At 43.2% G+C, this 16,187-nt stretch overlaps 2 protein-coding genes across 7 annotated transcripts in view; one reads left to right on the plus strand and one right to left on the minus strand.

Annotated features, from left to right (window-relative positions):
- Positions 1–127: 127 nt before the first annotated feature.
- Positions 128–16,187, plus strand: part of sdccag8 (SHH signaling and ciliogenesis regulator sdccag8) — a 31,579-nt gene continuing 15,519 nt past the window's right edge. For 2 of the 4 annotated variants that reach the window (XR_015866322.1, XM_088420791.1), the window contains exons 1-13: positions 264–435; positions 1,264–1,437; positions 1,556–1,623; positions 2,137–2,208; positions 2,289–2,411; positions 2,687–2,761; positions 3,127–3,218; positions 3,295–3,492; positions 3,637–3,775; positions 4,172–4,324; positions 4,561–4,695; positions 5,265–5,381; positions 5,817–5,959. Coding sequence is in view for 3 of the 4 variants with exons in the window: in XM_088420791.1 (XP_088276917.1) it covers positions 369–435; positions 1,264–1,437; positions 1,556–1,623; positions 2,137–2,208; positions 2,289–2,411; positions 2,687–2,761; positions 3,127–3,218; positions 3,295–3,492; positions 3,637–3,775; positions 4,172–4,324; positions 4,561–4,695; positions 5,265–5,381; positions 5,817–5,959 (1,556 nt within the window). In the remaining variant the exon portion in view is untranslated. Of the gene's footprint in view, positions 240–263; positions 436–1,263; positions 1,438–1,555; positions 1,624–2,136; positions 2,209–2,288; positions 2,412–2,686; positions 2,762–3,126; positions 3,219–3,294; positions 3,493–3,636; positions 3,776–4,171; positions 4,325–4,560; positions 4,696–5,264; positions 5,382–5,816; positions 5,960–16,187 lie in introns of those variants that run through there. The other 2 variants (XM_088420794.1, XM_088420792.1) reach the window with 2 other exon arrangements.
- On the minus strand, positions 12,564–14,702 carry LOC148419791 (DNA dC->dU-editing enzyme APOBEC-3H-like). Of its 3 annotated transcripts, none has more exons than XR_015866324.1 (5): positions 14,514–14,702; positions 14,273–14,453; positions 13,877–14,206; positions 13,089–13,249; positions 12,564–12,992 (listed from the first exon to the last, which is right to left on the minus strand). XR_015866324.1 is itself a non-coding variant. In XM_088420798.1 (4 exons), exons 1-4 carry the CDS (start codon positions 14,525–14,527, stop codon positions 12,951–12,953), a joined length of 708 nt encoding a protein of 235 aa, XP_088276924.1. In that variant the 5' UTR covers positions 14,528–14,694; the 3' UTR covers positions 12,564–12,950. The 3 variants fall into 3 exon arrangements, 1 of the variants encoding a protein (XP_088276924.1); XR_015866323.1 differs by having other exon boundaries at positions 13,963–14,206; positions 14,514–14,689; XM_088420798.1 differs by having other exon boundaries at positions 13,963–14,453; positions 14,514–14,694.

Below are 16,187 nucleotides of genomic sequence, written 5' to 3' on the forward strand. Positions count from 1 at the left end.
TAGTTTAGTTTAGTTTAGTTTAGTTTAGTTTAGTTTAGTTTAGTTTAGCAAAGGAAATCCATATTTTGAAAACAGTGGACGTTTGCGTTTTCGAAAATACGAACTACAACTCCCAGCATTACTTTGAGGCTACGTCATCTGTGGGGCTGCATCGTTTTATAATACTTGTTAGCCGTAGAAATACTCAGCCCGGGCGGTGACACAGACTACTTATAACAACTTATTTTCGGTATGAGAGGGTAAGTAAAACAAACACAACAACTGACAGTTGCCACGCTCGGCTCTAAGTTTATTATTACTACTTTAGCTAAATAGCTAGCTAGCTAGCGTGCAACATTTACTCGCTGAGTGGCATTCAAGTGCAATAAATGAAACCTTTCGAATCGGACGAGGAGGAAGCGGAGCATCTGTATGCTTACCAGAAACAGCTGACGCGTGAGTGGGCGCCCTTTTATTTTTATTTTTTTGTGTTTTCGCTAACGTGGCTAGTTAGCCATAGGCATCAGGCATCGTCATCATCTTCATCTATAGCATCATATTTACTTAGTGCTGGATGGCGTTTGTTTACGACACTTGTGCGTGCATTTTTTTTATCCTATTAAAACATGGAATCATCGATTTTTATTCAGTCTCATGTAAAAGTTGAGGCCACCTGTTGCCTTGTAATATCCCTTGGATTAAACTGGTACACCTGCAATGCGTTTTTCCCTCTGAGGATTTCGGTTTCTTAAGCCCGCTTGACAGTCTGATTTTCCTTTTATGTTCAAAGGCCCATATTATCATATTTACAACTTTCCACGATGAAATCTATGCATATAAATAACATTTGGCGCATTGGCAATTTAACTTCTCACTAAATATGAGTTTTATGTGACTGATATTGCTAATCAGGAAGTGAAAGGTCTTGTTTACTGAAGCCGCACCTTTCACCGTGAATCTGCCTCGCCCCCCTTCAAGACATCGTTAAATGCCAGCCGGCCACGAAACATCCATCTATCCGTCCATCCATCACGTTGACCATTCATCTTATTGTGAGTGAAAAAATGGGCCAAAAACAGGCGCTGTACTTACATTCAAAACGCAAACCAGCTTCAATTCACCTCTCACTAACACCCGTTCCTCCTATCAAATCAGCCCCATGGGAAACCAGTATTCATAACAACACTTCGATTATTTACAACTGATGTAGATTGTCCTGCTCCCATGACACAAACAAGGACAGGATGGATTGAATCATAATTAACTTGTACTTATGTGTTTCAGAGCGGGCCAAGCAAAGCCTACAGCAGCTCAGCGGCGCTTTAGAGCGGCTCCGCCACCATGACGATGAGGAGGAAGAGCCGGTCAGATGCGCTGACGGCGCCGGCGGCAGCGCGCCGGCCTCCATGACGGAGAAGGAGCATCCGCAATGGAGCCAGAAGAAGCAGAGCGAAGCAGGTGCAGCGCGCTCCCTCATGTAACATACAAAAAGGCCCGTAAAAAAGCAAAACACCAGCGACGGGCTCATGGAAATTTAATATTCAATCACTTTGAATCACTTTTTATGTGCTTACAGTCAATCAACTGAAGAGCCTTCTTTGGAAGCAGGGCAAGAAGATGCCAGATTCTCTCTCTCCTTCAAAGGTAGAGTAAACAGGTTTCACACACATGCTAACATATCATTTTGTGTAGATAAATGCATATAGACGTACATAATCATAATCATTTACTATGTCTGGAAATAAAGTTGACCAAGTCAGATAAGCTGACCCCCAAAATCGTGCTATCAAATGTTGGAGGGTGCCAGTCCATTACCTGAGCCAATAATCAATAGGATGATCAATTCTAAACATTTTATAGTGACTGCCCTATTACATCCACATTCATGAATTTAATGCATAATAAAAAAAGAAAAAGAAAATAATAATAACATGAATAAATAATAAAAACATAAAATGTATACCTTAGAAATATAAACATGTAAATTATATAGTTATTGATTATGTATAAACACAATTGTATACGTACACATATTTTGTAAGTATATAATTTATGTATAATAAATAATGACATACTTTCTATACATTTTATTGATAATTTATACATTGATTAAACAGCACAATTGCATAAGTCACTTTTTTTTTTTTTTTTTGCTAGGACTTGGTCCCGGTGACTCAGAACCCACCAGACTACATCCAGCACCTCGAGGCTGAGGTTCGATTCTGCAAGGTTTGTTTGAAAATCCCTTTGTGTGTTCAGCTGCTTTGGTTTTCTGACTTGATGTGTGTTTGTGTGTGTGTGTGTGACAGGAAGAGCAGCAGGATCTGAAACAACGCATTCGAGTGGTGGTGGTGGAAAACGAAAAACTGCGCGCCGAGCTTAAAACCAAATTCCCGGACGTGTCTCCAAAGGACACTCTTCCAAGCCACATGGTAAAAAATAATTTTTTAACTGTATTTTGCAATCAAAACACCATTGATTGAAGTCCATGCTCGTATTTGTCCTCTCAAAAATAATGCACAATTCCTCAGTAAGTGTTTTTGCAATTTAAAAGATTCATATCAGATGATTTGAAATAATATGAAAAAGTTTACCAGGTATCTTGAAAAAGTAAAGAATTGTCGCTACCTAATGGCTCCCTTAAATATTGCATGTGTCCCTAGTTTGTGGACATCTTTCCACAACTTATGCAGCCTTGTTTTTTCAGGCCAATGAAAACATGGCGGGCGACGGTCATGTGACCAAGGGAGGGGAACACCATACATCTTGGAAGCATGAGCTGGTTCGTTTTTAGAATAAATCCCGTCTATATTTGATTACACAACAATCCTGTGTGTTGTCATCTCAGACCTGTATGTACAGTATGTTTTCATTGCTTTTAAATAATATTAACTCATTCATTCATTTTTTTTATATCTTTCAACAATCTTAGACATTCAATGACAAATACTTTATCTGTGTATAAATTTATTTATTCATGCAGAAAACTATTTTGAGACGCTTTCTTATTGCAGTATATTGCAGTAAAATGCATTTCACCAAACTGTTTATTCATGAACGTGTCCGGTTTTACTTGGGCACATTTCAAAGTTTTTACGATGAGCCACACATTTTTTTTTTTTAAATGACTTCCACGCTGACGAAAAGTACCGCGCCTGCTTTTGCGTGCGTCAGGAACAATTGAAGTCGATGCATCAGGCCCAGATTGAAACACTGGAGGCTCAGGTCATCTCTCTCAGGTGGGCCTCGGACTTTTTCTCGCCGCTCCAAGTCTCGCCGTCTTCGCTTTCATCGGCCCCCCCCTGCCGCCCCCAGGAGGGATCTGTCTGCCAGTCAGAACGAGTGCGAGGAGTTGACGGGCCGCCTGAGACGCAGCGAGCAGGAGACGGCGGCGCTGCGGGCCGACGGAGCGCCGCGCGTGGCCGGCCTTTGTCTCAAGTGCGCTCAGAATGAGGCGCTTTTGGCCGGCGCTCCTGCCAACGCGCACGTCCAGGCTGTGAACCGACTCACCAAGTGAGTAGACTCCACGCGGTGCCAAGTGAGTAGACTCCACGCGGTGCCCTGTTCTCCTGCTCCATCGCCTTTCGTGTATTTAGTATCGTACGAATCCGGGTACTTTTCGACCTTGCTTATAAGTCCCCCCCCTCATTTTTTCAGGGAGCGCGACGAGCTGTTAGCCGCCCTGAGCGCGACGCGCTGCGCTCGGCAGGAGGGTCAGCACCGCGAGTGGTCGGCGTGTCTGCAAGTGAAAAGCGCCGTGGAGATGGCCGAGGAGGCTCACCTGCACAAAACCGAGGTGGCCCCTTCATAACTTCCACTCCCAACCCTGGCTAAACTTAGCTCCTTTCTGAAATACTACATGAGATGTTTGTCTGAAGAAATTTGAATTTGTACTCTTATTAGCTTGGGCTTTGGCGCCCTCTTTTGCCACGTTAGAGCATTACACACAGCGCACCAAAACTAGCTGAGAATAATCATATTACGACATCCCAGTTAAATAGGAATAGGAGCTGCCATGTAGAGGATCAAGTATTTAACAGTATGGATTACCCCTGTGGGATATTTGATAGCACAGTTTGTATCTCTTTTCAAATTGAGAGCACATTAATTAGCACATTAAGTGGCTAAATCGTGTTATAGTGACACTCTTACAAATGTTGCATGCCCATTGTTACACTGTTTGTGCACGCAGTTGGAGGTGCAGTGCCAGCAGCTGTCCCGGGAGCTGTCCCGACTGACGGCGCAGCGAGAACGCGATGCGCAGGCCCTGAAGGACAGACTGGCCGAGGCCAGAGAGGAAGGACGCAACGAGGGCCGCAGGCAGAAGGAGGAGCTGGCCAATACCGTAATTGCAACTTTTGTACTCAGACATAAACCTGCACTAGAGATCTTCACAGTTCAATGAGGTTCGAAAAGCTTCAAATAAAGTTACTGATAATAATGGCGATAGCGCTGCAGCTACCGGATAGTGACTTCATTGACGCTCGTGAGGAACACAAGATAGATCTTGGCAAATGTGATGTGTGATGATGGCTTCTTGATGTGTTTCTTAATAAAGATTTTTTTGTGTGCGTGTATCAGGTGGCCTGGTTGTCCCAACGCGGCGCCGAGCTGGAGGGCCACCTGGATAGACTCCACGCCGACAAAACCTCGCTGACCAATCAGCTGGAAGATGCGCAGCGACAACTTGCCAGTGTGGAACAAGAGAACAGCAAAGTAAACAGATTTTTTTTTGATGCAATATGACCACAAACGATTCGATTCGCAACTCGGATCAGTTTTGTATTGTAATCTTCTGGAATTCCACTGGAGGGCAGCAAAACTTAAGCTATGGACACCACTCTATTAAAGCCACCAGCACTTCTGAACTTTTTTAAATTTAATTTAAGGATTTTTTTTCTTGGCTAATTTTATTAAATTGCACATATACATCCATATAGCATGGAAAGACAATACATTTTTGGGTATCACTTCTAATGTAGCCTGTGTCGTAATGTTATTATATATCAATTTTAATTGACATTACAAGTACTCAGACATACATGATAACGAAGATGTGTTCATGAATAATTTGTAGGAAGATGATCATTTATAACAGCAAAAAAAAAAACCCAATGCTGATCTAATGTGTGATGTTTTTTTTGTTGTCTTGGTTTTTTGAATTTTAACCTAAAAACAAAATAGATGTTCTGTAAGTTTTATTTAAATGAAATAAGAAAGCAATGGATGCGACACTTCAATTTAATAATCTAGTAAATTGAAACAACAACTTGGGTCTCCTTCAGGTCTGCGCCGAGCTCAGGTATCAACTCAACGGTGCCCAGCTCAGAAAAGGGGAGGCAGAGCGAGAACTACTGGACCTCAAGTCCAAGACCAGCAGGCAGCTGGACAAATCCTCTCAGGTTTGGTCAAATTTCACATACATAAAAACTAACAAAAAAAATGACCCCAAAGTTTGTGTCAGTCCTTTTTTTTACTTCAAGAAGAGTTTTTTAATCACAATTTTTTACTCTCTAAAGACAATTGGGTCAAAAATAACCCAAATCGGGTGAAAAATGGGCACTTCTATTTCAATTAGTAATTTTACCCTAAAACCTTTTGACCCGATTAGGCTTACTTTTTTTACCCATCGCCTTTACAGCATATGATTACGGTAAAGGCAACTGGAAAAGTCGGCGCCGCTAACACGTGAATTAAACGAACAACTCTAGAATATCCCGATTAACCGAGCTGACGTGTACGTTATATTTTCGAACGTATCTGCAAATAAAAAAGGCAAAAATAGCACGTGGTGTTTTTAAGTGCACTTGTTTTCAACATGTCTCTCCGCGGGACAGGAAGTGGAAAAGCTGAGCTCAGAGCTGGTTGGCTGCCGGCAGCGTCTGGAGGCGGCCCAGAGGGACGGCGGCCAATGGCGGGCCGAAGCCCTGAGCCTGGCCGAACAGCTGGCGAGCGCCCGGCGCCAACTGCACCTCACCAGGTTAGCGCCTAATCCCGTCCCGCGTGCCAACGCGCTCGCCGCGCCGCCCTCTGCCCTCGACCCGGGCCCGCTCGGGAGCCCGCGCGCCAACTGTAATGGCACCAGGTAGCGGCTAATCCTATTAAACAAAAATGGGCGCCCGCATATGAAACGCGCGCGGGCAACCGCTGCGCCGTGGTCCCGGGACCAACTGGACCCCACCAGGTCACCTCTAATCCGGTTAGGCATGCCACAACATAATACGCAAACACACACAAACACGCTGGCTCGCTCGCCCTGCGCCCAGCCGGCGCCAGCAGCTCCAAACTGCTACTTGAGCCTTTCCTCCTCTCCCTGGCGTACGCGCACGCTGTACAGTGTGGCCCCTGCGCCGCCTCGACGGCCGCTACCGGCCCCTACCGGCCCCCCTCGCTTGCATGCCGCCCTTTCTCCTCTCATCTATTTCCAGGAATTTTCCTGGCTCGAGCTGAGGCAGAGCTAGTGCGATGCGAGAAAGATTTCCCTTAGTTTTTCGTACAAAAATCCAAAATAAAAACACATCACTCGCAGTTCATTCGCCGTTCATCTCCTGATTAAGCCTCCAGTTGTGTTTATTTGGAAGGAAGAGCAATAATGTCCCTGGGTCACTTTGACAAATTTAAAAAGTCACCTCGACGTGTCTGAAACACGTAAACTCCAAAGTTTGCTTTTATCCAGTGAGATATTGTGTGATAGCCCACATTTTTCTATCTTAATCGCATTTTTTTTTAAATTTTAGAAACATTTGCAGCCCTTGAGTCAAAAGGTTTGCCCGCAAAATCTGCAAAAAAAACCCTGCAAGGCCGTGAAAGATGAACAGCGTCGTAGCGAGGGAATGCTGTATTTTAAAAGCAGAAATCGGACAGAGGCCGAGGGCGAAAGCCCATTTATCTATTTGGTGTCATCTGCTACCCGACGACCCGCCGCCGCCACCGCCGTCGCCCCGCAGTGGAGATGTTTGAGCCGGGCACAGATGTGACGGCGCTGCCCCGCGGTGCCGGATGCGTGTTTGCTCTGATCTGTGTTTAAGTGTGTTTGTCTGTCAAGCTGGCCGGCGCTAACGCTCACGCCGGCCGCATGGCGAGCCCTCATGTGTTTCGCGCTCAGTGCGCGTGTGCGCACGCGTGTGTTTTGTAAGCGGTTGTGCACAAGCACACAGAGACATTGGACCAGAGTCACCATTGGCGCAAACGCTCACGTCGCCGCATGTGCGTTTGGGCGCCATGTCGTTTTATGGCGCGGCAGATGCGCGCCGCCATGTTGGGCAGCTGTTGACTCGGCCATTTTTATTTACTTTTGCAGTATTGCAAACTTTTAGCCTGAGACGCACAGGCGCACTTCAAACAATTCACATGTGGTTATAAAAAGTTGATTTATTCCTATAGGACTTCATTGGAACAACAAAGAAAATCACCTTTTAGACAATTTAATCTTTTTACAGTATTTTGACCATTTTCGGGTCATTTTCTTCCACATCATTCTGGCCATATTTCGGTCAATGGGGTGAAACCATCAGCTTCCTTGTGTCATCTTTCCTCTTTCGCGTCAATGTTTCCGCTTTGATGTACAGATCAAAACATTGGGCAGCAAAGTGGGAAAAAAGTGGCTGTTTATAGTCTGAAATTTACGGTACATAAAGTTATTCTAAAAATGAAAAAATATATACATTATTAATTATACTCATAGCTGTTCTTTTGCACAGTAAAAATATCTATTTTTTATTTTATACCCACACCCAAATATGCGAAGCAATTTTCTGAAGGATATCTGCATAACAAAATATTTGATCATTTCATTTGTACTCCTCATCGATGCATTTAAAAGCAGAATGAGAATAATACATCTAGAACAAGCCCGTGAATGGATTTGGTCCGGTCCACAAGAGGATTTTCTAATGTATAGAATAAAAATGAGCAGATTTCAATTCATTTCTTCTTTTAAATGAAACTTGAAATGTTTGATGTTAATGTTTTGCGATTAATCGTGACGTTGTGCTTGTACCTTTTTGGACAGTACAAAAAAAGAATAATACATCTGTTTTACATTTACATAAATACATCCCATGATTTTCTTGGTCCAGCCCACTTGCTAATACATTTTCCTCTATGCGAGTTTGACACCGCCGACCTAGAATATTTAACATACCGATTGCGGAAGGAGTCAATCGAGGCTAGCCAAGGCGATTAAAGTCATATAAAAATGAAACGTTTAGCTCAAGGTACAGCTGTGAAGACATTTTCATTTGATGCTCCATTTCCTGTACGGGATATGATGAGCTTAAGCAAACGTGAACCTTTCTTTCCCTATCGCCGCTCCAAAGCAAACAAGTGGAGTCTGCGCGGCCCTGCTGTTCCAGCTGGGTGTCTTTCCCGTCCATCTGCAGGCCTTGGGGGGGTCACGCGGCGCCGCGTGAGGCTCGGCGAGCGGCTGGCGCGCTTGGCTTTTTGTCCTCTTGCCTTAGCGTCTTGTTTGACCCTCCGGAACCAGCCAACGGAGCGCTTTGATTGGTCACCGCAACCGGCGCTCCTTTGATTCCCGCCAACCGTAATTCCCCGAATATGAGACGTATTTTTTTTCCCCAAAAGTGAAGGCCAAAACTATGGGTGTGTCCTATAAACGGTCATCTTCAAAATGAGATTTTTGATGTTTTTGTTTTTAATTCAACTCCGTTTGAGGAAGATTTGCACGAGTACGAGGGCGGACGTCAGTTGGCTGTTAGCAGCCAGTGCCCGTTGCAGCTGACAGGAAGCTTGTGTTAGCTGAGTTTGTTACAGCATTTTTGTCAATAAAAGAAGCGAGCGGACTGAACCAACGTCCGAGTCCATCCTTGTTCACGCACGGGAATATTACTAAAACCGAGATGGTCATGTAAAAGTTATTTGTCTTTAGCTGATTGAGTACGTAAAGACTGCAGCGGTTCGCGAACACGGAAAGGTATTCCGCCTGACTTTTATTAATTGCGGTTTTTGGCATATACACACAATCATAAACTTGGTGGAACGCGGATGCTGCGCAACAACATGGAGCGCATTCAACATGGCAGGTGTACAGACATTAAATTGTCCTTAGCAGTCATTGGGTGCGTGAATGCTTGTTCATCTCTTTGTGCCTTGCTATTGGCTGGCAACCAGTTCAGGGTGTCCGAAGTCAGCTGGGATAGGCACCAGCAAGCCTGTGACCCTTGTGAGGATCAGCGGCTTTAGAAAACGAATAGATGGACATGTATTCTATTTTGCTACAGTTAAATCATTGTTGCCAAAGTGTAGATTGTAGAGAATTACTATGACACAATTTGACCCCAAAGTTAAGGGCGGATTCTAAATACCCACGCGTCTTATATTTGAGGAATTACGGTAATTTCGGGTAAATTCACATCACCGGTGGTAGCGCGTGCCGATAGGCCCACATAAACACGCACTTGCGATTGGGGGCGGGGGTGCGGGGGGGGTCCCTTGGCGTCTGGTGCGCTCCAGGATTGGATCATCAGCCAGCTGTGAGTTGGACAGCCCAGGATCCGTCCTAATCCCCGCCACTCTGTTCACATCCATACACGCGCGCGCCTACGCACGCGCGCCGCGGCCCCAGCCCAGCAGAGGGCTTTGCAAAGTTTGAATTGATTGTTTGCTCCCTTCTTCTCCTTCCTCTTGCGTTCCTCCTCCTCCTCTTCTGTCTTCCTTTCGTCGCTCCCGGCGGAAGGCCGAGTGAAAAGTGGCCCCGGTGGTCATCTCAAGCCAGGCACGCGTGTGACGAAAAAGTTTTAGGCCTCCCGGTCCAACATCATCTCTGTGAAATCGCCGATGCATAATCATGAGCGCGTTTTGCTCGGAGTTCAGCAAGTTTTCTCGTTGGATTCTTTGTCCCTTTTTTTGGCGAGTTGAAATTTGGGGTGGAAAAGTAATTGTAGCCTCAGGGCCAAATTGAGAAACAATTCGTGTCATTTCTATGTAGATTATTGCTATGTGCGGCGACCCGATCCCAATTCAACGTGAAAAGCGGTAAATATTTATATTTATTATATTTATTTACATTTATATTTATATTTCAAAAATAGTAACGGGGGTGAAACTTAGACTGTTTCACAATTCCATAAGATTCTGATTTTAGGGACTACAATTTGATTCAGAATCAATTTCTGATTCAGAAGGATTTATATATATATATATATTATATATGTATATAATCTCACACACACATATATATCATACATACAGCACTGAGAGCACTATAGCGGTCCCGTTTTGTAGACGGCGGGCTACAGGGCAGTGCCGAGCTACTTGGCGTTTTTCCGCAACCTCGGGCGCGCAGCGAGACCAGAGCAAACTTTCCCCAAACTCCATTAAACATGTCACGCCGCCGCTGCTCGCTCTCTCTGCGCGCTCCTCCGCCTCATCTGTCGCCGCGGCGACGGCGGCGAGGTCTGCGTAGGCGGAGACGAGAGAGCGGCGCGGGTGAGCGCGAGAGGGCGGAGAAGTGTAAATGAGGACGGTGAAGGCAGCAGATGCCGCGTCCCGCCAGAGGCTGGCTGCGAGCGGGCCGGCGCCAAAATCTGCGCCTGACAAAACTGCTGCAAAGCAAACTCAGCGGGGGGCTCTTGTCCAATCACGGCCCGGCATAATAGGGCTGCGGCGGCGGGGGCACAGGAGGATGACTTTGCCGCGCTTACCTGTAAACAAACGCACACACCCATACTTCTAATATTTTAACAGATTTTTATAAATGTAGAGACCTAAAGATGTTAAAAAAAAACAAACATACATTTGACATTACATTTGGAATGGTCTGACGTAGAAGGTGGTGCAAACCCGCGGTAAAGTGGGTCATAAATAAAAATTCATAAAAATTCATAGAATTTGTGTTCTTGTTTTTTTTTGCTTTTGTTGTTTTAGGTTTTTTTGTATGTTTAAAAAAAAACAAATACTTTTTGATTTCATCCGAAAATAAAATATGTAATAAACAAATATTAATAAATGATCTAGAAAAATGGTCAAGTAAACCTGAAGTCATGATGTAATAATATTCACTTGCAAGTTTGGTATTTCAGCCAGTCAAACCCGGGCCACATGAAACAACATAGGGCCAAGCACGGAGCCTTGAGGCATCCCGTGCGTTAACTCCACTTGCGTCTCCGAAATTGAAAATCCGCAATAGAGTCGAGGCGCAATTCCGGAAGCGAGGCGACGCTGTAATTCGGCCTTCGCCGTTCTTCCTTCGAGTGTTGTCGAACCTGACTTCTCGGGTCTATTAAAGTGTCTAATTTCCATTTGTTGTGCTGGCAGAACGGTTGGCGCCGGCGTTTCTTTTGTGCGAACGTTAAGTGTGGATACCTTGGGGCGACACCTGTGTGTGCGGAGTTTGACACGCGCGTCTCTGCGTGACGGCGGCCGAGCCGTGCCAGGTATAAGCCCGGCCGCGCGCGTGCGCGTCTGGTCGGCAGCCATGTTGTTGGGTAGCAGATGGCACCGCGGTTGGCAGGGGAGGGGCTGCTTAGCACAACTAATCAGACAGTTACGGATAGGGCAGCTGGGAGGGCTCCCGGCCAGCCCTGTGTGTGTGCGTGCGTGTGTGTTGTGTGTGCGCGGGCTGAAGAGTAGGTGCATGCGGCGCGATGTTGACAGCGGCGGGCCCGTTGGCCTTGTGACGACGCCTCCTCGCTGTCAGAGTGCCCTCGCGTCCTCACCTCGCTGTCACATTGTCTTTCTCCACTCTTTTCATCATTTGTGGCACGATTTTGGGAGTTTACTTTAAAACGCCGCGTCATGAATAACAGAACCGACCAAATATTCTTATTAAAGCTGCAAGTACTTGATTCGTCGACAACTAATCAATAATCAGATATTTCAGGGATTAGAGACGAAAATTGGTTCGGAGATAAAAATTGTCCAAACCCTTTGAACTTTAGTCAAGATAGCGTTACCCCATTTTAGCGCTGTTCACATTTCACTTTCACCCCCATTTGTAACAATTTTTTTTTAAACAAAAAAAAATCAAAAGAGAAAGAAAATACATACGCTATAATAAACAAACTACGTCAAACAAATTAAAAAAGAGCAAAAGAAATAACTAACGAAAAACAAATGTAAAAGCAATAAATGAAAAGACTGTATAATAAATCAAAAGCATAATAAGGTATAATCAATTAAAAACAAAAAAAATCAATCAATGAAAAATACAGTATAATCAATGTAAAATGAACAAAAACATTGTATAAGAAACAAAAACAAACAAAAAAATTTAATAGAATGAAACGACAGTATAATATTAAAAAAACTTACAAAGAACATATAACAAAACAAATAAAACATTAAAACGTGTGTAGTATAAAATAACGAATGGATGGACGAATGGACACGTACTGTTTATAAAAATGTATGGATTGTACATACGAAAGAATAAGATAAACTTGGAAATAAAGCCAAACATAAAAAAAACGTACTCAGTTCGAAAATGTGTCCATTTAAAACTTAAATACAGTAACCAAAAAATGAAAAAAAATCATAAATAGGGACAATATAACAAACTAAAATGTATCATATCCAATATTATAATACAATATATGCAATTTATAATATAAATGTTAATGAGCCTGTTTTCTGTTTTTCTTGGGGAATCATTTTATTGCAAACATCATTTTTACATACAGTAATATTATTTAAGTGCAAAGGTTCAATCCATTCAAGTGCTCTTTAAGCCGACATAAAAACACATGCTGTAAAGCGATGCCATTTAAACACACAATTTCCCATAATCAATCGTGTCAAATCTCATTTTTCAATTTTCCGTCGAACAGATATTGCGTAAAATCTTGGAAACAACATAAAATCATCGAATCCAAAACTAAAAGGTGCCTTTTTTTTCCTTTGATATGAGTGCTGGAAAGTGATTGCAGTTTTTTTGAAACAAATTCATCACAAAATGATTAAACAGCAAGGATATTATTTTAATTATTATGACGTCACAAGACAATCTTCTCCACTCATAAATCCTCGAGCTGTCTTGTAATATTGTCGACACCGGCCTGCAAAATGATCAATCAATCAATCAATCCATCATTAGCTGGTATCGAAAGAGAAGAGCCCCCCCCCTCCCACTTCAGTCTTCTTATGAGACTTACTTTCACTTTCACTTTTGCGGAAATGTCTCCAATGTCATTTCCCTCCTGGAGGATATCGTCAAGGTTTGATTTATAATAGTCATGGTTATCATCGAGGTCCTCCCAAGGCATGAAGGGTGTGTTTTGATGATCGACAAAATGATTCCAGCAGTATTCAAAATCTATGGAGATGGGAGACCAAAAAGAGATGATATGGGAGGGAAAACATACCTCTTGATTCCATTCAAAGACGCTTGATATCAATGCCTAGACAAATCAAGGATTATATTGATATTGATATTATTGTTGATTGTCCTTATTTAGCGTATCAAAATTTCAATCGGGTATTTTAAAATTTTAACTTGATCTTTATTTATTTCATTGTTGTTCATTTAAAAAAAAAAAAAAAAATATATATATATATATATATATATATATATATATATATATATATATATATATATATATATATATATATATATATATATATATATATATATATCCGCAATGCAGAGGTAAAAACTGAGGAATTCACACGGCGGTTTAAGTTTTTTTTTTCTTTTCATCCCCAAAAATAAAAACTTGCGGTTTATACTGCGTATAAAATGTGCCGTATTATAGGGCGCATTGTCAGCTTTTGAGAAATTAGAAGGCTAACAGCCTATTGGCAGCCCTTTAGCTCGTCCCATTACGGTAATTATTGTCAGTAAGAATAAGGCGTATCTGTAAATCAAAACTTGGCTTTTTTGCTGACGTATCAAGTTTCCTCGAATGGCGTTTAATTAAAAAAAAAAACAAGTCAAACTTGCCATGCTTTTGGCCTTCATTTTTGTGAAGAAAAAAAAAAAGTTTGTCTTCCATTTGGAGAATGACGGCATCTTTTTTGTCAAGCTACCTTTTGCAGCCATGATGCTGACGGGCACCTCAGCGGCACGGAGCAATCGCAGGCCCTCACGATATGACGGCCACTTCATGTAGTAGAGGCGCGAGGCAAAAATGCTGAGACTCACGTGTGGATTCTCCTCACGGAACTCGACTAAGCGCTCAGCGCAGTCTCCGCACGGAGACCAAGACGAGTAGCACTCCACCTCATAGCTGGAGTCGGCTTTCAAAGCTTTCAGGGCGTCCGTTAGCAGAAGCTGGACGGGACGCTGGATTTCAGGGTTTATCCGAGCGGAGCCTCCCTTAGGTTTCCCCGTACTCACCTCTGCGTGTGTTCCTTCAGAACCACGCGTTTTGGATTCGTTTTTGAGATGTTTGAAAACAGTCTCGGCGGCTTGCCGTCCCGTCTCCCTGGACGTATAGCACAAGTATGTTCTACGGCGGCCGCACGCAAGTGGCAAATTTTCATACTCCATAAGAAATGTTTCCATTTCCAACAGCTCCCTGGAGAAACGAGATTTGATGAATTGAAAGGCTCAAATGGAAGCGAACACCCGGACTTACCCCCCTTCTGCCATTTTGGTGAGCGACGTAGTCCAAAAGCGCAACCCTCTGCCATGGGTTTGGTTTCGTATCCTCTTAAAGTTCACGCAGCTGGTTTAGCGGGTTTATGAGTTTGCCGGCAAAGTGCGTCATCGGGTGTTTACCTTTGGCGGCCCGCAACGCGCCGTATGTTGTGGTTAGATACGACCACTTCGGCCATTATGATAAGATAAGGGACGCGGCTCCGCCTCTTATCTTGCTGTCACCTCCTTTGGCTGTAATGTGCTTAACCTAGTACTTAATTACTTTAAACATTCCATTACTGTAGTACTTAATGACCTAAAAAATTGATTACATTCAGGACTTAAATATCAAATATAATGAAAGTAATTTCCTAAAGTTATCAATTACAATAGTACTTCATTCCCTAAAGTATTTTACATATTCTTAAAGAACTAAAATAATTGATTACTTTCAGGACTTAAATATCTAAAATAATTAGAGTAACTGATTACTTTTGGGTCTTAATTTCCTAAAGTTATCAATTACATAATATTTGATTACTTTCAGGACTTAAATATCTAAAATAATTAGAGTAACTGATTACTTTTGGGTCTTAATTTCCTAAAGTTATCAATTACAATAATACTTAATTCCCTAAAGTACTTATTTTAGTAATTACTTTAGTACACAATTATGTGAAGTACTGTTAAATAACAGCCAGTTTTAGACCCCCTCTTAGCCAAACGCTTGGGGAAAAAAAATATTAATACGTACCTGGATATTGAGTGTCTGAACTCTTAAAAATAAATACATGGATAAAAGTTTCGGCATTCGATGAGTTATTTTAAAGTTTCTCGTCATTCGTTATTGGTCAGCAAAATGAGCATCTGGCAGTGATGGATTGACAGGCGGTAATAAAGAAATAAAGGAAATTTGCTGTAAAATGTGAATAATACACTCCCCACTCTGAAAAACTTTTTTTTTTTGGTTTCTCAGTACTTGTGCATAATAAAGCTCCATGAATCAAGTAGAGTTGAAAGGAATGATGGACTTTCTGCCGTTTGCAGCTCGAATCGACGCGGCGGTAGAACACCTCTCCCGGCGCACCGGTCCGCGATGGTCAAACGGCGCCGTAATCTGTCGCCGGGTCGCTAGAAGAAAGGCGAGTAGCGGGCTCTCCGACTGGGAGACCTCGGGCGAGATGGAGGCAAATCTGTCGCTGACAACTGTTCTCCGAGCGGCCAAGTGCGCCCCGGGACGCTGGCCTACATACAGTAGGCGCGCTTCTGTCCCCCTCTGCCTCCCCTTCCGCCGCCCCGCCCCGCCCCGCCCATGCCGTCCAGCCAAATAGCGTCATTCCGCAAATATTAGATACACCCGGCCCCCCCGGTATGGGTACAGCCTCTAAACCAGTTGTTCTCAAAGTGGGTTGGGTCCTTGACCTGACTGCAGGATGAACTCTTTCAGTGCCGCTGATGACAATTCTCATCTTTTAAAATTGTAATAACAATAATAGATCCTAAACATTTTTTTTTTAATTTTATCTTATTTTTCATACAGAAGAGCTGACACCCTTGAGTAATGCTTACCTAATAGAAACCAATTGAGCACTGTAGTGACAACTGTGACCGTTAGATGGCAGTGTTTCCACACTTACAACACAAATATTAGCTACATGCAATTCAAAGTAAG

Source organism: Hippichthys cyanospilos, chromosome 8 (genome assembly GCF_059441005.1).
Source record: "Hippichthys cyanospilos isolate Australia breed blue-spotted pipefish chromosome 8, RoL_Hcya_1.0, whole genome shotgun sequence".
NCBI classification, from domain to species: domain Eukaryota; kingdom Metazoa; phylum Chordata; class Actinopteri; order Syngnathiformes; family Syngnathidae; genus Hippichthys; species Hippichthys cyanospilos.

Excerpts from the sequence above, each read along its gene's own strand:
- LOC148419791 (XM_088420798.1), bottom strand. Across the intron at positions 13,250-13,962 it reads CAGCATCATGGCTGCAAAAG|ATTTTGAATACTGCTGGAAT; the intron begins GTAGCTTGACAA and ends CCATCTCCATAG. Across the intron at positions 12,993-13,088 it reads CCGCAAAAGTGAAAGTGAAA|GCCGGTGTCGACAATATTAC; the intron begins GTAAGTCTCATA and ends ATCATTTTGCAG.